Source organism: Trachypithecus francoisi, unplaced genomic scaffold, assembly GCF_009764315.1.
Source record: "Trachypithecus francoisi isolate TF-2019V2 unplaced genomic scaffold, Tfra_2.0 Lachesis_group1, whole genome shotgun sequence".
NCBI lineage: Eukaryota > Metazoa > Chordata > Mammalia > Primates > Cercopithecidae > Trachypithecus > Trachypithecus francoisi.
This window is the reverse complement of record NW_022681454.1, coordinates 96922165-96946657: the sequence shown is the minus strand read 5'-3', so window position 1 is coordinate 96946657 and position 24493 is coordinate 96922165. Positions and strand designations below refer to the sequence as shown.

The following is a 24493-nucleotide window of genomic DNA, read 5'->3' as shown; positions in this document are numbered from 1 at the left end:
ACAGTGAAATCCCCTCTCTACTAAAAACACACAAAAAAGAGCCAGGCATGGTGACGGGCACCTGTAGTCCCAGCTACGTGGGAGGCTGAGGCAGGAGAATGGCGTGAACCTGGGAGGTGGAGCTTGCAGTGACCCGAGATTGCGCCACTGCACTCCAGACTGAGTGACAGAATGAGACTCCATCTCAAAAAAAAAAAAAAAAAAAAAAAAGATTATACAATGCTGTATCTCGTGAGTTCATAGTTTTATATGTATAACATTATATATATATGTTAAGTTTATAAGTTCAACTGAATTGATAAACCACTGAATCTAAGATTTTTTTTGAGATATCTAATGATATTGTTGAGTTAATTGAATATACATGTTGAGGAACTTTTTCAATAAATATAATTTGATCACATAAAATAAAGTGTTAGATCATATAGTTTTTTATTTATATTAACTGGCAGAATATTTTGAATATGATAATTATCCCTACACTATCATCTAGAATCTCATGTTGAGATTATTTCCTTCTAAAAGTCTGTCTGCCTTAGTAAGGCACGTAATACATTACTATATTAGTGTATAGGTGATTTTACTAAAAGCTATATATTTTATGTTTTGATGGGTACAAGATCTTAATTCATCTACATTTTCTTCACTCCATTAAGAAATAAATTAAGTCCAGATGTTATATTACTCAAAAGGCAGCTTTTAACTCATGAAGTATCAAAATGTACTATAGTTTCTTATTGGCTCATTTTCCTGTTCTTCACTAGAGATTTTTACCTGTGAAATCAATCACCCCGGCTCCTGGCGCATATAATGAACCTCGAACTGCTCTCAAGTCCTTGAAGAAAACATCAGGACTGAAAAATATTCCATTTGGTCAAAGTGCTGTTCGATTCACACAGGACATCAGGACAGAGGAAATGCCAGGTTAGCAATTTATCTCTGTATGTCTACTCTTTGGCTTTATAAAGTAACTTAATGTTCTTAACAAGATGGATACACCAGAGAGTATGTTTTCTTTTTTGTCCTATGGTTGGTGTCATTTTAAGTCAACATTTTTTAAAGCGTTCACTATACATTAAACACAGATAAATCAAAATAATACACAGTTTTAGTAAGATTTCAATTTAACATTCTGCACATCTTAATTATAATTTTCTATTGTTTTTCTTTATTTGGTAAATTTTCTGACTTTTTCTTGGCAGATGAACAACATATATCAATATGTGGTCACTATTAGTAATATAATTTATGATGTTCAGTTTTGTTAAACTTTTTATTTCAGAGGTTTGCAATCACATATTCTGGTATTCTCAGTGGATATTCTAGTGTTCAGAGCTGACAATATAGAATCAAAATAAATTATAAAATTGCTGACATACAGTTCTGGGTATCTATTGCTGTACAACAATCTTAGTGGCTTAAAACAACAGATTTTTCTCTTATATCTCATTATTTTGTGGGATGGCTAGAAGGCAAGGCTCAGATGGGTCTATTATTCAAAGTATGTACTTAGATCCAGCATGGCTGCCTCAGGGCAGCCTGACATTTAACATGGCGGCCTAGGGTTCCATGAGACCTGACCAGATGCTGCGAGATTTTTTATGACCCAGCCACAGAGCTCCCAGGATATCATGTCTTCTGCATTCTGTTAGTTAATTAAGTCACTCAGAGTAGCACATATTGATTGGAAGGACATGAAACTTTATCTTTCAGTGAGAATAGTAGCAAAGAATTGATGGCCAGTTTTAATCTACTATATGATCAATTCCTTGGCCACAAAAATATTTACATTGTTCCTACATGCACCTACTCCTTTTCAAGGACCCAAAAGTTTCATATAATTATGTCATAATTTCACAGTCCAGGATCATTTTTTAAAAAATGTTTTGAGACATGATCTCTCTCTCTCTCTCTGTCATCCAGGCTGGAGTGCAGTGGTGAGATCATAATTCACTGCAGCCCCCAGCTCCTGGCTCAAAGGATTCTCCTGCTTTAGCCCTCTGAGTAGATGGAACTACAGGTGCCTGCTACAATGCTTGGCTATTTAAAAAAAAAATTTGGCCAGGCACGGTGGCTCACACCTTTAATCCCATAATTTGGGGAGGCCTAGGCAGGTGGATCACGAAGTCAGGAGATTGCGACCATTCTGGCCAACATGGTGAAACCCCATCTATACTAAAATACAAAAAGTTAGCTGGGCATGGTGGCGCACATCTGTAGTCCCAGCTATCGGGGAGGCTGAGGCAGGGGAATCGCTTGAACCTGGGAGGCGGAGCTTGCAGTGAGCCGAGATCGTGCCACTGCGCTACAGCCTGGTGACAGAGCAAGACTCTGTCTCAAAAAAAAAAAAAAAGAAAAAAAAATGTGGAAATGAGGCCTCCTTTTGTTGCCCACGCTGTTCTTTAACTCCTAACCTCAAACGATCTTTCCACCTCAACTCTCAAAGTATTGGCATTACAAGCATAAGCCACAACTCCCAGCCCTGGATCTTGTCATCTAAGTTAGGTATAGGTGCAGATGAGGATTCTTGTGTGTGGTTCTTAAGGTACAGCTCCTTCTCTATAAGCAGAACTGTGAACCAAAGAGAGGGTTGTTTCATCCACTGTAGGGTGGTGGGAGAGATATAGGATGATCCGATCAGACACTCCTATTCAGGAAAAGGGAAAACTGGAGGCCCACAACAGTCACAGTACCATAGCAATTCTGAAATTCAGCTGGGCACATATTAGCATTTCCTTGATGAGGATCCAGTAAGGCTCTCTAGGGGGAATGATTTTCTATGGTTCTTTGTTCTGCCTTTTAGGCTCTTGGTTCTTCTCTGAGTCATCATTTTTCTCTATGAAATAGGCTGTGTTTGCAGCTGTAGCTTTCTCAGCCTGCTTCTATCAGCTTCTTTTCATTTTTACTCTCATTGTCCCTTTTATTCTTATAAAATCTTTGAATTTCCGATTGTATTAATTTATAATCAAATCCACTAGGTAAAAGCCACACTTACATTTTCTTAGAAAACTTTTTAAAATCACCTGTGAGACTGTTACATGTTTTGTATCACCTTTGTCTATTTTGTCTCTTTTTTATCACCTTTGAGACTATTGTGTTTTTAACACCCTTAGGTTGTTAGGGCACCATTGTCTAAGTGAAAAGCGTCTAGGATACAAGACCTTAAGATTCTTAAGGCCCGTTTTTGAGAGGTTTTATGAGGGATTGCCACAACTATTTCTAAAAATTAAACAAAAGATCTTACAGCCAAATCCTGCTTTTTGTCTTTGCCTTTAAGCCACTTCTTACTTTGAGAGATTTTTGTTGTCTGGATAGACTGGGGATGAAAAACAGTTTATTTTCAAGTCTAGGAAATTCTAGTTCCTTTCTATTTCTTATACATTCTCTTTGAAAAGTTAACACTTTATTACTTTTAATTTATTTATTTTTAACTTTTATATTAGGTTCAGGGGCACATGTGTGGGATTGTCATATAGGTAAATTTGTGTCATGGGGGTTTCTTGTACAGACTATTTCATCACCAGATATTAATCCTGGTACCCATTAGTTATTTTTCCTGATTCTCTCCCTCCTCCCACCCTCCACCATTGGTAGGCCCCATTGTCTGTGGTTCCTCTCTCTGTGTCCATGTGTTCTCATTATTTTGCTCCCACTTATAAGTGCAAACATGTGGTATTTGGTTTTATGTTTCTATGTTAGTCTGCTAAGGATAATGGCCTGTAGCTCCATCCTTGTTTCTGCAAAGGACATGATCTCATTCTTTTTTATTGCTGCATAGTATTTCATGGTGTATATGTACCACATTTTCTTTATCCAGTCTACCATTGACATGCATTTAGGTTGATTCCATGTCTTTGCTGTTGTGAATAGTGTCTCAGTGAACATACACATGCATGTGTCTTTGTAACAGAACAGTTTATATTCCTTTGGGTATATACCTAGTAATGGAATTGCTGGATCAAATGGTAGTTCTAGAAAACTGAACACTGTAAACTCTTTCCCTTCTATCTATACCTTCTCACACATGGATAAAAGGAACTATTGGCACTTTGACATTCAGCCTGGACATTTCCTTAGTTAGAATCCAGCAGTTCACTAGGTATTTTCTTCATTACCTCAAGCATTAGTGTTGCTAAAATTTCTGCCATTGCATAATACCAGTTATCATTTCTCCATCCTCTAATAACATTTTCCTCACTGTCTTTCAGGTCATCACCAACAGTCTCCTCAAGGCCTTTATTCTAACTCATCAGGTTGCTCTACTTTCTGACCGATTGCCTGATTCCAAAGTCACTGCCACAAATTTTAGAGTTCGGTTATAGTAATACACTTGGTATAATTGTTTGCTACTCATTCCATGGAGAGATTGAGTCTCTCTTCTCCCCTTCAGTCTTGACTAGCCCTGGTGCTTTCTTGACCAATGCATGGAGTGGAAGTGATATTCTAGCACTTCTCAGATAAAACCATTTGCTTTACAGATTGACCTGGGCCTCTTGAAACAGTTGGTCTTGGAACCCTGAGCCTCTATGTTGAAGTACAACTACTTTAAGAGTGCCGTTTGAGGTTAGCTCAGTAGTGTTTATCATTGTAAAGTTGAAATAATCAAAAGGGTCAGAATCCCTTTTAAGGATTCTGTTTAAGAGAGTTTATTCAAATGCAAAGGTTAGAATAGCTATTCAAGTAACACAGACTCCAAAGGAATGGGGTCAGTGCTCCTAAGGTGAAAAGGTCTTGCTCTTATATTCTTATAGTCAGAAAATAAAGAAATTTAATAGGATTATAACATTTTTTTAAAAAGCTGGTTTATGAGTTATAGCAATTTGATTAGTTATAGCAGTTTAGCTATAGCTGTTTTCTTTTTCCAATTTAAAAGAGTACATTTAATATTCCATCTTAGACAATGTGATAGTCATGAGATCTTTGTGTAAGAGAAGTAAAAGGAAAGTTAAGCTATAATGAAGATCAATAGTGGGGAGGCAAGGGGTCTTCTCTGGCACTTTTTAGTGTTTTACAGTATTTTAGAAAAAAATGTGGGTACAGAAAAAGTGAATCTATAATCAGAGGAACAAAAGTTACAGCTGTCTGTCATGTGATTCAGGTTGCATAAACACAATCCTTTAAGGCTCAAAATAGTTTAAAGTTCCAACAGCTTTGATTTTGAGTTACGTATTTATATATCATGAATCTGAAATCCAAATTATTTCTAAATATTAACTTATTGCATCGCCCAGTTACTCTAAGATTGGGTCTTACTGTCAGTTTGATGGTCTAGTATATTACAAATAAAATATTATACATTCTTCAATGTTTATTTATAAAGGGCAAGTTAAATTAAGAATGACCTCTAAAGTGTAATCTAGAATTTTACATGTTTTAAGGATTAGTAAGAATGGTCGTCATGGAAATATGATTTCTTTTCATTTAATTATTAGAGTACAGTAATGAATTGGACTTGTAAAGCAGTCATAGAGCAGATTTGACCACCTAATGTGGAGCTCCAGAATGTTTGCTGTTATAAGGCACTCCTAAACCTTTTAACTCTCCCATAGCAGATCTGATCTGGGGTTCCTGGGCATTTCTACACTTAATGACTCTACGATAAATATAAGAAAGTTCTAATGTGAGTGAACCATATGATCAGAATGGCTTTCCAAGTCAGAAGCTTAATGAGGTAGTACCTGAGATGTGTATATCTGAGGTCCCTAGCCCTGAGGATGCTATATTAAGTACTTAAAAACTCTCCTGCAAAGTGCTATGTTATGCTCTTGAGCCAGAAGGGAGATAGATTTGACATAGTTACTTGTTATTTGTATATCTTAAGTGGTGGCTCAAATAGTTTCCATTATACTTTCTGTTTATCATTTTCCTAAACATTACCACTGGAAGAATGTTGAAAGGCGGCAGGAATCATATGTATTAGCGCTTAGGTTTTTTGAGAGTTGGCACAACAGAATTTTCATAGATATTTTTAGGGAATAGAATAGAACTGGAATATTTGAAAAATTGGAAAGAGTTTGTTTACAGAGAGAAATCTTATATGTGTCAGAAGTATGAAAGATATTTCTATGCAGAAAGATTTAATCACTTTTAGATCTGGAATGAACCAAAGTGACATCTAACCCAGTACAAACCAATGACACTCTTTTGTCAACTGTTTCCTGCCTGTGATGAGAAGAGGTCCTACCAGAACATAAATCAACACAGCACTCTCTTCATTCGGAAGGACTAGTTACAAAATGCTTAGTGAAATAGTCAATTTACATTTAGTTGTAAACTCCTTATCTTGTAGATTGTTCTTGGACAGATACTGATCTAATCATTTCCTATTATTTTTAGATGAGGAACTTGAAGCCCAGAAAAACAAATGAGATTTAAGTGAAGTTTCATATCTATTTAGTGGCAGGACTAATTTGGTAGAATGCAGATAACATGAGTACAACCAAGTTAAGTGTTCTTTAAGCATATCATATTGCATCTGATAGATATTGCTGCTCACTAGAATTGATTTCTTAAACAACATACTCAAATATTTGTTTTAAGTATTTGACTGTCTTGATAAAAACTTTTCAACAGCATAGAAAGTTGTATTATTTTGAATGAAAAATATGTGAACCTAAATTCACTCAGACTACCACTGTGGAAAATATTCCAGGTTAAGAATATGCACAGAAAAATAAAAGGCAAAAATTAAAATAACTTTTGTGACAGGGAGGTCAAGTGATAGGATATATTAATTTTTTGTCAAATTTATTTTAATGCTGCTGTATTATTCTTTGAAAACTTAGTGTTGAGATTTATTTATTTATTTCTGCTCTATTGAGGTATACCTAATACATAATAAAAATTATTCATTTAAATGATATAATTTGATGAGTTTTGGTAGATGTATGTAGTCAGGCAATCACAATTACAGTAATGTTTTGGAGCACTTTAATCATTCCTAAAAAGTTTCTTCATGTTCCTTTGCAGTTGATCTCTATTCCCACTCTGGCCCTAGGAACTGTTTCTACTGCTATGATTTTATCTTTTCTAAATTTACATAAAAATGGAATTATATATTATTCAAGCTTTTGAGTCTGCCTTTTTTACTTATGATATTTTAGAGATTCGTTTATATTGTTGTGTTTATCTTTCTTTTTTATCGCTGAGTAGTATTCCACGGTTTGGGTGTAGCACATTTTGTTTACTTATTCATCAGCTGATGGACACTTGGGTTCCTTTCATTTCTTTTGGGAAAATATCTAGAAATAGAATTTCTGATCATATGGCAAGTATATTAGCCCGTGATCATGCTGCTGATAAAGACATACCCAAGACTGGGCAATTTACAAAAGAAAGAGTTTTAATGGACTTACAGTTCCATGTAGCTGGGGATGTCTCGCAATCGTGGCGGAAGGTGAAAGGCATGTCTCACGTGGCAGCAGACAAGAGAAGGGAGCTTGTGCAGGGAAACTCCTGTTTTTAAAACCATCAGATCTTGTGAGGCTTATTCACTATCATGAGAACAACACGGGAAAGACTCACCCCTATGATTCGATTACCTCCCACCTGGTTCCTCTCAAGACACGTAAGAATTGTGGGAGCTACAATTCAAGATGAAATTTGGGTGGGGACAGAGCCAAACCATATCATTCTACCCTAGGCCCCTCCCAAATCTCATGTCCTCATATTTCTAAACAAATCATGCCTTCCCAACAGTCCCCAAAAGTCTTAACTCATTCAGCATTAATTCAGAAGTCCACAGTCCAAAGTATCATCTGAGACAAGGCAAGTCCCTTCCACCTATGAGCCAGTAAAATCAAAAGCAAGTTAGTTACTTCCTAGATATAATGGGAGTACAGGCCTTGGGTAAACACACCCATTCCAAGTGGGAGAAATTGACTGAAACAAAGGAGCTAAAGGCCCCATGCAAGTCTGAAATCCAGCAGGGCAGTCAAATCCTAAAGCTCCAAATTAATCTCCTTTGACTTCATGTCTCACATCCAGGGCATGCTGATGCAAGAGGTAGGTTCCTACAGTCGTGGGCATCTCCAGCCCTGAGGCTTTGCAGGATACAGCCTCCCTCCTGGCTGTTTTCATGGGCTGGTGTTTTGTCTGTAGCTTTTCCAGGCACATGGTGCAAGCTGTCGGTAAATCTACAATTCTGGGGTCTGGAATACAGTGGCCCTTTTCTCATAGCTCCACTAGGTGGTGCCTCAAGAGGGACTCTGTGTGGTGACTCTGACCCCACATTTACCTTCTGCACTGCCCTAGCAGAGGTTCTCCATAAGGGCCCCCACCCCTGCAGCAAACTTCTGCTTGAACGTACAGGAATTTCCATACATAGCTGCCAAGGCTTGGGGCTTGCACCCTCTGAAGCCACAACCTGAGTTCTATGTTGGCTCATTTTAGCAATGGCTGGAGTGGCTGGGATGCAGGGCACCAAAGTCCTTAGGATGCATATAGCACCAGGACCCTGGGCCCAGTCCACAAAATCACTTTTTTCTCCTAGACCTCTGGGCCTGTGATGGGAGGGGCTGCCATGAAGAGCTCTGACGTGCCCTGGAGACATTTTCCCCATTGTCTTGGGGATTAACATTCAGCTTCTCATTACGTATGCAAATTTCTGCAGCTAACTTGAATTTCTCCTAAGAAAATGGGTTTTTCTTTTTCTATCACATTTTTCTATCAGACTGCAAATTTTGTGAACTTTTGTGCTCTGCTTTCCTTATAAAACTGAATGCCTTTAACAGCACCCAAGTCACCTAGCAATTTCTTCTGCCAGATAGCCTAAATTATGTCTCTCAAGTTCAAAGTTCCACAAATCTCTAAGACAGGGGCAAAATGCCACCAGTCTGTTTGCCAAAACATAACAAAAGTCACCTTTGCTCCAGTTCCCAACAAGTGCCTCATCTCCATCTGAGGCCACCTCAGCCTGGACTTTATTGTGCATGTTGCTATCAGCATATTGGTCAAAGCCATTCAACAGGTCTCTAAGAAGTTCCAAACTTTCCCACATTTTTCTGTCTTCTTCTGAGCCCTCTAAACTGTTCCAACCGCTGCCTGTTATCCAGTTCCAAAGTTGCTTCAACATTTTCGGGTATCTACAGCAGTGTCCAACTCTACTGGTACCAATTTATTGTATTAGTCTGTTTTCATTCTGCTAATAAAGACATACCCCAAACTGGGCAATTTACAAAAGAAAGAGGTTTAATGGACTTATGGTTCCACATGGTTAGGAAGGCCTCACAATCATGGCAGAAGGTGAAGGGCATGTCTCACATGACAGCAGACAAGAGAAGAGAGGTCGTACAGGGAAACTCCTATTTTTAAAACCATCAGATCTCATGATACTTATTCACTATCACAAGAACAGCATGGGAAAGATCTACCCCCTTGATTCAATTACCTCCCACTAGGTTCCTCCCATGACACATGGGAACTGTGTCATGGGAGGAACACAGTTCCCATGTGTCAAAGGGTATTTCTACAAACAATTCAAGCTGGGATTTGGGTGGGGACACAGCCAAACCATATCTGCAAGTATATGTTAACTGTATAAAAATTTGACCAAATTTTAAAATGTGACCATGCCATTTTGCATTTATGCCAGAAATACGTGAGGGTTTGTTCTAAATAAAAAACCCTTAATTAAAAATTACTCAATTCAAAAGGTGCATATACAAGTATGCTTATTCTTATATATGATACTTTTAATAATTTTAGGTCCTGGGTTTTATAATATCTTGAACAATACTATAATTGCCAGTGTTAGAAATATCTGCTCAAAGAAACAGAAGAAAAGTGCATTTGGTTCTTCTGTTCCTCGGACTTTCTTCTTGGTTCAGAAAGAAGCTTCTGCTACCCCTGGGCCTGCTGATTATCAGGTAACACCTTCATACCAAAATAATATTCTTTATGTTGAGTATCAAGCTCTTAGGGTTCTCTTGAAATTACATGTTATAATTAATAGAAAAGGATGTAAAATAGTTATTATAACCATATTCCTTATGTTAAGGAACGTAAGAGAATTATTGATCATATTAAATAATAGAGAAATGGCAGAAATAAAAAACACAAATTGAATTTCTAGAGATGAAAAATATAGTGTTTGAAAACATACACTCTGGGGATGTGTTCCTGGGAAGGTGATCAGAATGGTGAAGGCACGTAAGTTTAAACCATGTAACCCAAAGAACATTTGAAAAAAATGAAGATGCTTAATACAGGGAAGTAAAGACTTAGGGAGAATAAACTAGACAATTGATTTTAAAATGGAAAGCTTTCTAATTTGGAGAAAGTTCTGTGTGACACATGGAATTCTTTTTTTATTATGATTTTATTTTATTTTATTTATCTTTCATTATACTTTAAGTTCTAGGGCACATGTGCACAACGTGCAGGTTTGTTATATAGGTATACATGTGCCATGTTAGTTTGCTGCACCCATCAACTCGTCATTTACATTAGGTATTTCTCCTAATGCTATCACTGCCCCAGCCCACCACCCCACGACAGTCCCTAGTGTGTGATGTTCCCCATCCTGTCTCCAAGTGTTCTCATTGTTCACTTCCTACCTATGAGTGAGAACATGTGGTGTTTGGTTTTCTGTTCTTGTGTTAGTTTGCTGAGAATGATGGTTTCCAGCTTCATGTCCCTGCAAAGGACATGAACTCATCCTTTTTTATGACTGCATAGTATTCCATGGTGTATATGTGCCACATTTTCTTAATCCAGTCTATTATTGATGAACATTTGAATTGGTTCCAAGTCTTTGCTATTGTGAATAGTGCTGCAATAAACATATGTGTGCATGTGTCTTTATAGTACTATGACTTATAATCCCTTGGATATGTACCCAGTAATGGAATGGCTAGGTCAAAGGATATTTCTAGTTCTAGTTCATTGAGGAATCACCACACTGTCTTCCATGATGATTAACTAATTTACACTCCCACCAACAGTGTGAAAGCTTTCCTATTTCTCCACAGCCTCTCCAGCATCTGTTGTTTTCTGACTTTTTAATGATCACCATTCTAACTGGCATGAGATGGTTTCTCATTGTGGTTGTGATTTGCATTTCTCTAATGACCAGTGATCATGACAATTTTTTTGTGCCTGTTGGCTGCATAAATGTCTTCTTTTGAGGATATCCTTTGCCCACTTTTTGATGGTGGTGTTTTTTTCTTGTAAATTTGTTTAAGTTCTTTGTAGATTCTGGATATTAGCCCTTTGTCAGATGGGTAGATTGCAAAAATTTTCTCCCATTCTGTAGGTTGCCTGTTCACTCTAATGATAGTTTGTTTTCCTGTGCAGAAGCTCTTTAGTTTAATTAGATCCCATTTTTCTGTTTGGGCTTTTGTTGCCATTGCTGTTGGTGTTTTAGTCATGAAGTCCTTGCCCATGCCTGTGTCCTGAATGGTATTGCCTATAGGTTTTCTTCTAGGGATTTTATGGTTTTAGTTCTAACTTTTAAGTCATTAATCCATCTTGAATTAATTTTCATATAAGCTGTAAGGAAGGGATGAAGTTTCATTGTTCTACATATGGCTAGCCAGTTGTACCAGCATCATTTATTAAATAGGGAATCCTTTCCCCATTGCTTGTTTTTGTCAGGTTTGTCAAAGAGCAGATGGTTGTAGATGTATGGTGTTATTTCTGAGGCCTCTGTTCTATTCCATTGGTCTATATCTCTGTTTTGGTACTAGTACCATGCTGTTTTGGTTACTGTAGCCTTGTAGTATAGTTTGAAGTCAGGTAGCATGATGTCTTCAGCTTTGTTCTTTTTGCTTAGGATTGTCTTGGCAATGCAGGCTCTTTTTTGGTTCCATATGAACTTTAAAGTAGTTTTTTCCAATTCTGTGAAGAAAGTCATTGGTAGCTTGATGGGGATAGCATTGAATCTATATATTACCTCGGGCAGTATGGCCATTTTCACAATATCGATCCTTCCTATCCATGAGCATGGAATGTTCTTCCATTTGTTTGTGTCCTCTTTTATTTTGTTAAGCAATGGTTTGTAGTTCTCCTTGAAGAGGCCCTTGACATCCCTTGTAAGTTGGATTCCTAGGTATTTTATTCTCTTTGTAGCAATTGTGAATGGAGTTCACTCATGATTTGGCTGGCTGTTTGTCTGTTATTGGTTTATAAGATGCTTGTGATTTTTGCATGTTGATTTTGTATCCTGAGACTTTGCTGAAGTTTCTTATCAGCTTAAGGAGATTTTGGGCTGAGATAATGGGGTTTTCCAAATACACAGTCATGTTATCTGCAAACAGAGAAAATTTGACTTCCTCTTTTCCTAACTGGATACCCTTTATTTCTTTCTCCTGCCTGATTGCCCTCGCCAGAATTTCCAACACTATGTTGAACAGGAGTGGTGAGAGAGGGCATCCCTGTCTTGTGCCAGTTTTCAAAGGGAATACTTCCCATTTTTGCACATTCAGTATAATACTGACTGTGGGTTTGTCATAAATAGCTTTTATTATTTTGAGGTACATTCCATCAATACCTAGTTTATTGAGAGTTTTTAGCATGAAGGGCTGCTGAATTTTGTTGAAGGCCTTTTCTGCATCTATTGAGATAATCATGTGGTTTTTGTCTTTGGTTCTGTTTATATGATTGATTATGTTTATTGATTTGCATATGTTGAACCAGCCTTCCATCTCAGGGATGAAGTCAACTTGATCTTGGTAGATAAGCTTTTTGATTTGCTGCTGGATTCAGTTTACCAGTATTTTATTGAGGATATTTGCATCAATATTCATCAGGGATATTGGTCTAAAATTCTCTTTTTTTGTTGTGTCTCTGCCAGGCTTTGGTATTAGGATGATGTTGGTCTCATAAAATGAGTTAGGGAGGATAGTTAGCTCTTCTCATTGAATTGATCCCTTTGCCATTATGTAATGGCCTTCTTTGTCTCTTTTGATCTTCGTTGGTTTACAGTCTGTTTTATCAGAGACTAGGATCGCAACCCCTGCTTTTTTTTTTTTTGCTTTCCATTTGCTTGGTAAATCTTCCTCCATCCCTTTATTTTGAGCCTATGTGTGTCTCTGCATGTATATAGGTCTCCTGAATACAGCACACTGGTAGATCTTACTCTTTATCCAATTTGCCGGTCTGTGTCTTTTAATTGGGGCATTTAGCCCATTTACATTTAAGATCAATGTTGTTATGTGTGAATTTGATCCTGTCATTATGATGTTAGCTGGTTATTTGGCCCATTAGTTGATGCAGTTTCTTCATAGCATTGATGGTGTTTACAATTTGGCATGTTATTGCAGTGGCTGGTACCAGTTGTTTGTTTCCATGTTTAGTGCTTTGTCTAGGAGCTCTTGTAAGGCAGGCTTGGAGGTGACAAAATCTCTCAGCATTTGCTTGTCTGTGAAGGATTTTATTTCTCCTTCACTTAGGAAGCTTAGTTTGGCTGGATATGAAATTCTGGGTTGAAAATTCTTTTTAAGAATGTTGAATATTGACCCCCCACTCTCTTCTGGCCTATAGGGTTTCTGCCAGTGGAGAGATCTGCTGTTAGTCTGATGGACTTCCCTTTGTGGGTAAACTGACGTTTGTCTCTGGCTGCCCTTAACATTTTTTCCATCATTTCAACCTTGCTGAATTTGAAAATTATGTGTCTTGGGGTTGCTCTTCTCGAGGAGTATCTTTGTGGTGTTCTCTGTATTTCCTGAATTTGAATGTTCGCTTCCCTTGCTAGGTTCAGGAAGTTCTCCTGGATAATATCCTGCAGAGTGTTTTCCAACTTGGTTCCATTCTCCTCATCACTTTCTGGTACACCAATCAAATGTAGATTTGTTCTTTTCACATAGTCCCATATTTCTTAGAGGTTTTGTTTGTTTCTTTTTACTCTTTTTTCTCTACAATTGTCTTCTCACTTTATTTCATTAATTTGATCTTCAGTCACTGATTCCCTTTCTTCCATTTGATTGAGTCAGCTGTTGAAGCTTGTGCATGCATCATGAGATTCTCGTGCCATGGTTTTCAGCTCTGTCAGGTCATTTAAGGTCTTCTCTACCCTGGTTATTCTAGTTAGCCATTTGTCTAACCTTTTTTCAAGGTTTTTAGCTAGCTTCCTTGCGATGGGTTCTAACATGCTCCTTTAACTCGGAGAAGTTTCTTATTACCAAGCTTCTGAAGCCTACTTTTGTTAACTCATGAAAGTCATTCTCCACTCAGCTTTGTTTTGTTGCTGGCAGGGAGCTGCAATCTTTTGGAGAAGAGGCACTCTGCTTTTTAGAATTTTCAGTTTTTCTGCTCTGGTTTCTCCCCATCTTTGTGGTTTTATCTACCTTTGCTCTTGGATGGTGACCTACAGATGGGATTTTGGTGTGGATGCCCTTTTTGTTGATGTTGATGCTATTCCTTTTTGTTAGTTTTCCTTTTAATAGTCAGGTCCCTCAGCTGCAAGTCTGTTGGCATTTGCTGGAGGTCCACTTCAGACACTGTTTTCCTGGGTATCACCAGCGGAGGCTGCAGAAAAGCAAATATTGCAGAACAGCAAATATTGCTGCCTGATCTGTTTTATGGAAGCTTCGTCCCACAGGGGCACCTGCCTGTATGATGTGTCTGTCAGCCCCTACTGGGAAGTGTCTCCCAGTTAGGTTACATGGGAGTCAGAGTCCCACTTGTGGAGGCAGTCTGTCCATTCTCAGAGCTCAAATGCTGTGCAGGAGAACCACTGCCCTCTTCAGAGTTGTCAGACAGGGATGTTTAAGTCTGTAGAAGCTGTCTGCTGCCTTTTGTTCCACTATTCTCTGCCCACCGAGGTGGAGTCTATAGAGGCAATAGGCCTGGCTGAGCTCCAGTGGGCTCTGCCCAGTTTGAGCTTCCTGGCTGCTTTGTTTACCTACTCAAGCCTCAGTAATGGTGGACATCCCTCCCCCTGCCTGGCTGCAGCCTGGCAGGTTGATCTCAGATATCTGCGCTAGCAGTGAGCAAAGCTCTGTGGGCGTGGGACCCACTGAGCCGGGCATGGGAGAGAATCTTCTGGCCTGCCTGTTGCTAAGACTATGGGAAAAGTGCAGTATTTGGGCTGGAGTGAACTGATTTTCCAGGTATAATCTGTCATGGCTTCATCTTGGCTAGGAAAGGGAAATCCCTCAACCTATTGCACTTGCTGGTTGAGGCGATGCCCCGCCCTGCTTCAGCTTGCCCTCCATGGGCTGCACCCACTGTCCAACAAGTCCCAGTGAGATGAACCAGGTACCTCAATTGGAAATGCAGAAATCACCCACCTTCTGCGTCAGTCACGCTGGGAGCTGCAGACCAGAGATGTTCCTATTCAGCCATCTTGGAATGGCACTACATATGGAATTCTGTCCAGGCCAATAGGTGAAAACTGTAGACATTCATATTTCAATTCAGTGAAAGTTATAACTGAATTTTGTGTGGTACAGTTTTAATATGTATAGTGTGATTTTAAGAGAACAGCGAAAAACAAAACAAACCAGAAAAAATATGTGTAACCATTTAAAGGTAAGAACTGTTATATAACTACTTTGAAATCTGTTGCCCTTAATTGCTGATATGTGAATTGTTATTTGTTTTATTATACATACAATTTATATTTGTGGGATTAATTCTTATAATTTAGATATTAATTTTTTCAGGTTTTTAATGTTTATTACAACTTATTTTTCTGAGGGTTTTCTATGTACCTGTGCTCAAATAAGTTTATTTTCTGTGTAAACATCTATTTTTATTCTTTTTTTAATCATTAAGAGACAATTCTCTGTGTGTTTTGTGTTTCTACACACCTTTGCTTGCACCACACACCACCATGCCTGGCTAATTTTTGTATTTTTAGTAGAGATGGGGTTTCACCATGTTGGTCAGGCTGATCTCAAACTCCTGACCTTGTGATCCACCTGCCTCAGCTTCCCAAAATGCTGGGATTACAGGCGTGAGCCACCACACCCAGCCTGAATTATAGTATTTATTCCTCACTGTAGATATTGAGAAGCCTAGCATGGTGATTATTGGCGTGATCTCTAGACTCAGAGTGTTTGAATATACGTTTTTGCTCTGCCACTGATCTTGTGCAAGTTATTTAAACTCTTTGTGCTTAGCAAAATGAAGACCATAATAGTACATACCTAAAAGTGTTGTTGCAAATACTAAGTGAATCAAAAAACACTTTGAATATCTTCTGGCACACAGTAAGGACTCAGTAAACTTGCTATTCTTGTTGACAATTTAAAACTACCTATAGGTATAACTAAGACTCAGTTTATAGAATCTTTGACAAAGTCTAAAATCAAGAGTGAAATATAGACCCTAAACATGTCTGGTTTTTATTAATTAAGTCTAGTAAACCTTGTATTTAATTGTACTATCAACTGATTTATGTTTAATTTTGATTATCAACATGTTTGTGTATATACCTATTACACTATTTTATGTATTGTATTGGTCCATTTGTTTTGCCACTTATTTTATTTTATTTTTTTTTATTTCCATAGGTTATTGGGGATCAGGTAGTGTTTGGTCACATGAGTAAATTCTTTAGCAGTGATTTGTGAGATTTGGTGCACCCATCGTCCCAGCAGTATACATTGTACCCAATTTATAGTCTTTTATCCCTCATCCCCTTCCACCCATTCCCCCTGAGTCTTCAATGTTCTTTGTGTCATTCTTATGCCTTTGTTTCCTCGTAGCTTAGGTCCCACATATGAGTGAGAACATAAGATGTTTTGTTTTCCATTCCTGAGTTACTTCGCTAAGAATAATAGTCTCTAGTCTCATCGAGGTTTCTGTGAATGCCATTCATTCATTCCTTTTTATTGCTGAATAGTATTCCACTGTAGACATATACCACAGTTTCTTTATCCACTCATGGATTGATGGGCATTTGGGTTGGTTCCACATTTTTACAATTGTGAATTGTGCTGCTATAAACATGCATGTGCAAGTATCTTTTTTGTATAATGACTTCTTTTCCCGTGGGTAGATAACCAGTAGTGGGATCGCTGAATCAAATGGTAGTTCTACTTTAAGTTTTAAACGAAATCTCGATACTGTTTTCCATAGTGGTTGTACTAGTTTACATTACGATCATCAGTATAAAAGTGTTCCCTGTTCACTACATCCACACCAACGTCTATTTTATTTTTTATTTTTTGATTATGGCCATTCTTGCAGGAGTAAGGTGGTATCACATTGTGGTTTTGATTTGCATTTACCTGATCATTTTGTAGTGCTGATCTTTCTTTTTTTTTTGTATATTTGTTGGCTATTTGTATATCTTCATTTGAGAATTGTCTATTCATGTCCTTAACCCACTTTTGGATGGGACTGTTTGTTTTCTTGCTAATTTGTTTGCGTTTCTTATAGATTCTGGATATTAGTCCTTTGTCAGATATATAGATTATGAAGATTTTCTCCCACTCTGTGGATTGTCTGTTAACTCTGCTGACTGTTCTTTTTGCCATACAAAAGCTCTTTAGTTTAATTAAATCCTAGCTATTTATCTTTGCTTTTATTGCATTTGCATTTGTTTTTGGGTTCTTGGTCATGAAATCGTTGACTAAGCCAATGTCTAGAAGGGTTTTTCCGATGTTATCTTCTAGAATTTTTATAGTTTCAGATCTTAGATTTAAGTTCTTGACCCACCTTGAGTTGATTTCTGTAGAAGGTGAGAGATGAGGATTCAGTTTCATTCTCCTACATGTGGCTTGCCAATTGTCCCAGCACTGTTTGTTGAATGGGTTTTTTTTTTTTTTTTCCATTGTATGTTTTTGTTTGCCTTGTCGAAGATCAACTGACTGTAAGTATTTAGGTTTATTTACGAGTTCTCTATTCTGTTCTATGTGCCTATGTTTATACCAGTACCATGCTGTTTTGGTAACTATGGCCTTATAGTGTAGTTTGAATTCAGGTAATGTGATGCCTCCAGATTTGTTCTTTTTGCTTAGTCTTGCCTTGGCTATGTGGGCTTTTCTTTGATTCTATATCAATTTTAGGATTCCTTTGTTCTAGTTCTGTGAGAGTGATGATGGTATTTTGATGGGAATTGCATTGAATTTGTAGATTGTGCTTGGCAGTATGGTCATTTTCACGATATTGAGTCAAGCCATCCATGAGTATGGGATATGTTTCTATTTGTCTTTGTTGTCTATGATTTCTTTCAGCAGGTTTTGTAGTTTTCCTTGTAGAGGTCTTTCACCTCCTTGGTTAGGTATAATCCTAAGTATTTTATTTTTCTTGTAGCTATTGTAAAAAGTTTGAGTTCTTGATTTGATTCTCAGCTTGTGACTGTTGTTATATAGAAGAGCTACTGATTTGTGTACATTAATTTTGTATCTGGAAGCTTTCTGAATTCTTTTATCAGTTCTAGGAGCTTTTTGGAGGAGTGTTTAGGGTTTTCTAGGTATACAATCATATCATCAGCAAACAGTGACAGTTTTACTTTCTCTTTACCAATTTGCATACCCTTTATTTCTTTCTCTTGTCTGATTGCTCTGGCTAGTACTCCCAGTACTATGTTCAATAGAAGTGGTGGTAGTAGGCATCTTTGTCTTGTTCCAGTTCTCAGAGGGGAAATGCTTTCAACTTTTACCCATTCAGTTGTGGTTTGTCATATAAGCTTTTATTACATTGAGGTATGTCCCTTGTATGCCGATTTTGCTGAGAATGTTAATCATAAAGTGATGCTAGATTTTGTCAAATGCTTTTTCTGCATATATTTAGATGATCATGTGATTTTTCTTTTTAATTCTGTTTATGTGATGTATCACATTTATTGACTTGCGTATGTTAAACCATCCCTGCATCCCTGGTGTGAAACCCACTTGATCATGGTAGATTATCTTTCTGATGTGTTGTTGGATTCAGTGAACTAGTATTTTGTTAAGGATTTTTACATCTGTGTTCATCAGGGATATCCTTCTGTAGTTTTCTTTTTTTGTTATGTCCTTTCCATGTTTTGGTATTAGGGTGACACTGGCTTTATAGACTGATTTAGAGAGGTTTCCCTCTTTCTCTGTCATTTGGAATAGTGTCAAAAGGATTGGTACCAATTCTTCTTTGAATGTCTGGTAGAATTCAGTTGTGAATCCTTCCAGTCCTGGACTTTTTTTTTGTTGGTAAGTTGTTATTACCATTTCAATGTCACTGCTTGTTATTGGTTTGTTCAGGGTATCTGCTTCTTCTGATTTAAGCTAGGTTGGTTGTGTCTTTCCAGGAATTTATCCATCTCCTCTAGGTTTTCTAGTTTTTATGTGTAAGGATGTTCATAGTAGCCTTGAATGATCTTTTGTATTTCTGTGGTGTCAGTTGTAATATCTCCTGTTTTGTCTCTAATTGAGCTTATTTGGATTTTCTCTCTTCTTTTCTTGGTTAATCTTCCTAATGGTCTATCAATTGTATATTTCTTTTTGCTTTTTGTTTCATTTGTCTTTCGTATTGTTTCAATTTCATTTAGTGTATTCTGATCTTGGTTATTTCCTTTCTTTTACTGGGGTTAGGTTTGGTTTGTTCTTGTTTCTCTAGTTCTTTGAGGTGTGACCTTAGATTCTCTATTTGTGCTCTTTGAGACTTTTTGGTGCAGGCGTGAAGTTTCCTCTTAGCACCACCTTTGCTGTATCCCAAAGGTTTTGATAGGTTGTGTCACTATTGTTGCTCAGTTTGAATAATCCTTTAATTTCTGTCTTGATTTCATTGTTGACCCAATGATCATTCAGGAGCAGATTATTTAATTTCCATCTATTTGCATGATTTTGAAGATTCCTTCCTGCTTTATTCCACTGTGGTCTGAAAGAGTGCTTGTAATAATTTTGGTTTTCTTAAATTTATTGATAGTTGTTTCATGGCCTATCATATGGTCTCTCTTGGAGAATGTTCCATGTGCTGATGAATAGAATGTATAGTCGGCAATTGTTGGGTAAAATGTTCTGTAAATATCTGTTAAGTACATTTGTTCTAGGGCATAGCTTAAATCCATTGTTTCTTTGTTGACTTTCTGTCTTGATGACCTGTCTAGTGCTGTCTGTGAAGTACTGAAGCCCCCCACTATTATTGTGTTGCTGTGTATCTCATTTCTTATGTATAGTAGTAATTGTTTTATAAATTTGGGAGCACCAGTATTAGTTGCATGTATGTTTAGGATTGTGATATTGGACAAGGCCTTCTTTGTCTTTTTAAACTGCTGTTGCTTTGAAGTTTGTTTTGTCTGATGTAAGAAGAGCTGCTTCTCCTGGCTTTGGGTGTTCATTTGTATGGGGTGTCTTTTTCCACCCCTTTACCTTAAGTTTATATGAGTTCTTATGTGTCAGGTGAGTCTCTTGAAGGCAGCAGATAGTTGGTTGGTAAAGTCTTATTCCTTCTGCAATTCTATATTTTTTAAGTGGAACATTTTGGCAATGTACATTCAACGTTAGTATTGAGATGTGAGGTACTATTCCATTTATCATGCTATTTGTTGCCTGTATACCTTGGTTTTTTTCTTTTTCGTTTTTTTTTTTTTGTTTTTGTTTTTTTTTTTTTTTTTGAGACACAGCCTTACTCTCTCATTCAGGCTGGAGTGCAGTTGGCTCACTGCAATGTCTGCCTCCCAGGTTCAAGCAATTCTTATGCCTAACCCTTTCAAGTAGCTGGAATTACAGGCACTCACCATCACGCCCGGCTAATTTTTGTATTTTTAGTACAGACAAGGTTTTGCCATGTTGGCCAGGCTGGGCTCAAACTCCTGACCTCAAGTGATCTCTCCCCCTCTGCCTCACGAAGTGCTGGGATTATCGGTGTGAGCTACTGCACTGGGCCATTGTTTTTTGTTTTTAATTGTATTTTTGTTTTGTAGGTCCTGTGAGATTTATGGTTTTGAAGAGGTTCTGTTTTGATGTGCTTCTGGGATTTGTTTTAAAATGTAGGATTCCTTTTAGCAGTTCTTGTAGTACTGGCCTGGTAGTGGCAAATTCTCTCAGCATTTGTTTGTCTGAAAAAGGTTGTATATTTCCTTCATTTCTGAAGCTCAGTTTCACTGGATATAAAAGTCTTGGCTGATAATTGTTTTCTTTAAGGAGGCTGAAGATAGGGCCCTAATCTCTTCTAGCTTGTAGGGTTTCTGCTGAGACATCTGCTGTTAATCTGATAGGTTTTCCTTTACAGGTTACCTGGTGCTTCTGCCTCACAGCTCTTAAGATTGTTTTTTCTGATTAGCTGTAGATAACCTGATAACAATGTCCCTAGGCAATGATCTTTTGTGATGAATTTCCCAGGTGTTTTCTGAGCTTCTTGTATTTGGATGTCTAGGTCTCTAGCAAGGCTGGGAACATTTTCCTCAATTATTTCCCCAAGTATGTTTTCCAAACTTCTATATTTCTCATCTTTCTCAGGAATGCCAATTATTCTTAGGTTTGGTCGTTTAACATAATCCCAGACTTCTTGGAGGCTTTGTTCATATTTTCTTATTTTTTTCCTTGTCTTTCTTTGATTGGGTCAATTATAAAACCTTGTCTTCAAGCTCTGAAGTTCCTTCTTCTGCTTGTTACATTCTATTGCTAGACTTTCCAGAGCATTTTGCATTTCTATTAGTGTGTTCATTGTTTCCTGAAGTTTTGATTTTTTTTTATGTATACTATTTATTTCATTAAATATTTCTCCCCTCATTTAACATATATATATATATATATAATTTCCTTAAATTGGGCTTTGACTTTCTCTCATGCCGTTTTGATTAGCTTAATAACTTTACTCTGAATTCTTTTTCAGGCAAATCAGGGATTTCTTCTTGGTTTAGATCCATTGCTAGTGAGCTAATGTGATTTTTTGAGGATGTTAATGAACCTTGTTTTGTCTTATTACAGAGTTGGGATTTTGGTTTCTTCTCATTTGGGTAGGCTCTGTCAGAGGAAAGGTGTAGGATTCAAGGCTGTTTTCAAGGGAAACAAGACTCATTTGTCCCACAGGGTGTTCCCTTGATATATTATTCTTCTCCTTTTCTTAGGGATGTGGCTTCCTGTGAGCCAAGCTGTAGTGATTGTTATGTCTCTTCTGGATCCAGCCACCCAGCAGGTCTGTTAGGCTCTGGGCTGATACTGGGGGTTGTCTGCACAGAGTTCTGTGATGTGAACCATCTGTGGACCTCTCAGCCATGGATACCAGCACAATGTTTGGGGTGTCTCCTGGCTCCTGCAGGAGCAATCTGCTTTTTTCAGTAGGTCTGTGGGTTCTCTCAGCTTTCCTGATTTATTTCTGCAGTAGGTCTGTAGCAAAAGTTCATGATCTGAGATTCCACATACTACTCTGTCCTTCCAAGTGGGATGCCATCTAGTTCTGCCTCCCGTCTGCCATGATTCCCATTATCCACTTTTTCTTATTTCTTTATTTTGTGGATTAATCAAATATTATAATCAAAATATTAACCAAATATTTTATTTTATTCCATTTCATCAATCTCTATTATATTTTTTAGTTTTTTTACTATTCTTTTAGTTTTTGCCATGAAAATTAAAATAAGCATTCACCTACTGCAATCCAATAAAAAGGATGACCTTTACTACTTTCTCAATAAGACTGATTTAGAGCATTTTAACTCCATTTTGTTATCTTGTATTTTGTTTAATTATTGTCATACATTTTAAAGCCACATATTTTAAGTTTTTTGAATATTTTTTTTTGTATATTACATTTATTTATTTATTTTTCTATTGTGCTTCTTTCCTTTTTGCATTTGCATTTTTATGAAATATGGAATCATTTTTCTTCTGTCTGAAAAACTTCCTTTAGCATTTCCTCTGGTCCAGGTCTGCTGCTGAATTGTTACAGTTTTTGTTTGTCTGAAATGTATTTCGTTATTTTTGAATGATTTATTTTTGAGTATAGATTTTTAGGTTGGTAGTTATTTTCAGTATTTTAATAATATTTTGTTGTTTTAGACTTTCCATCTTTTCCATTGAGAAGTAAGCTGTCCAGCTTATTGTTTCTCCTTCCAGAGAAATTGTCTTTGGTTTTTAACCTTTGATGTGTCTGAAGTGTAGTTTTCTTTTTAATACATTTGCCTGAGGTTTGCGGAACCTTTGAATCTGTGGGTTTGTGTCTTTTTTCAGTTTTAAATAATTAACCTTAAATTTAAACAGGCTAAATGCCCCAATTAAAAAACACAGACTGGCAAATTGGATAAAGAGTCAAGACCCATCAGTGTGCTATATTCAGGAGACCCATCTCACGTGCAGAGACACACATAGGCTCAAAATAAAGGGATGGAGGAGACTCTACCAAGCAAATGGAAAGCAAAAAAAAAAAAAAAAGCAGGGGTTGCGATCCTAGTCTCTGATAAAACAGACTGTAAACCAACAAAGATCAAAAGAGACAAAGAAGGCCATTACATAATGGTAAAGGAATCAATTCAACAAGAAGAGCTAACTATCCTAAATATATATACACCCAATACAGAAGCACCCAGATTGATAAAGCAAGTCCTTAGAGACTTACAGAGACTTAGACTCCCATACAATAATAATGGGAGACTTTAACACCCCATTGTCAACATTAGACAGATCAACGAGACAGAAAGTTAACGAGGATATCCAGTAATTGAACTCAACTCTGCACCAAGTGGACCTAATAGACATCTATAGAACTCTCCACCCCAAATAAACAGAATATACATTCTTCTCAGCACCACATCACACTTATTCCAAAATTGACCACATAGTTGGAAGTAAAGCACTCCTCAGCAAATGTAAAAGAACAAATTATAACAAACTGTCTCTCAGACCACAGTGCAATCAAACTAGAACTCAGGATTAAGAGACTCACTCAAAACCACTCAACTACATGGAAACTGAACAACCTGCTCCTGAATGACTACTGGGTACATAAGGAAATGAAGGCAGAAATAAAGATGTGCTTTGAAACCAATGAGAACAAAGACACAACATTCCAGAATCTCTGGGGCACATTTAAAGCAGTGTGTAGAGGGAAATTTATAGCACTAAATGCCCACAAGAGAAAGCAGGAAAGATCTAAAATTGACATCCTAACATCACAATTAAAAGAACTAGAGAAGCAAGAGCAAACACATTCAAAAGCTAGCAGAAGGCAAGAAATAACTAAGATCAGAGCAGAACTGAAGGAGATAGAGACACAAAAAACCCTTCAAAAAACTAAATCCAGGAGTTGGTTTTTTGAAAAGATCAACAAAATTGATAGACTGCTAGCAAGACTAATAAAGAAGAAAAGAGAGAAAAATCAAATAGACACAATAAAAAAATGATAAAGGGGATATCACCACCAATCCCACAGAAATACAAATTACCATCAGAGAATACTGTAAACACCTCTATGCAAATAAACTAGAAAACGTAGAAGAAATGGATAAATTCCTGGACACACATACACTCTTCCAAGACTAAACCAGGAAGAAGTTGAATCCCTGAATAGACCAATAACAGGCTCTGAAATTGAGGCAATAATTAATAGTCTACCAACCAAAAAAAGTCCAGGACCAGACGGAGACACAGCCAAATTCTACCAGAGGTACAAGGAGGAGCTGGTACCA

General features: G+C 37.3%; 1 protein-coding gene across 1 annotated transcript in view; it reads left to right on the top strand.

Moving 5' to 3' along the window:
* The window catches only part of STPG2 (sperm tail PG-rich repeat containing 2), a 683119-nt gene that overhangs the window by 152835 nt on the left and 505791 nt on the right, over positions 1 to 24493 (top strand). The window contains exons 8-9 of the mRNA XM_033214857.1: positions 765 to 924; positions 9706 to 9866. Of these exons, the coding sequence (XP_033070748.1) occupies positions 765 to 924; positions 9706 to 9866 (321 nt within the window). The remainder of the gene's footprint in view (positions 1 to 764; positions 925 to 9705; positions 9867 to 24493) is intronic.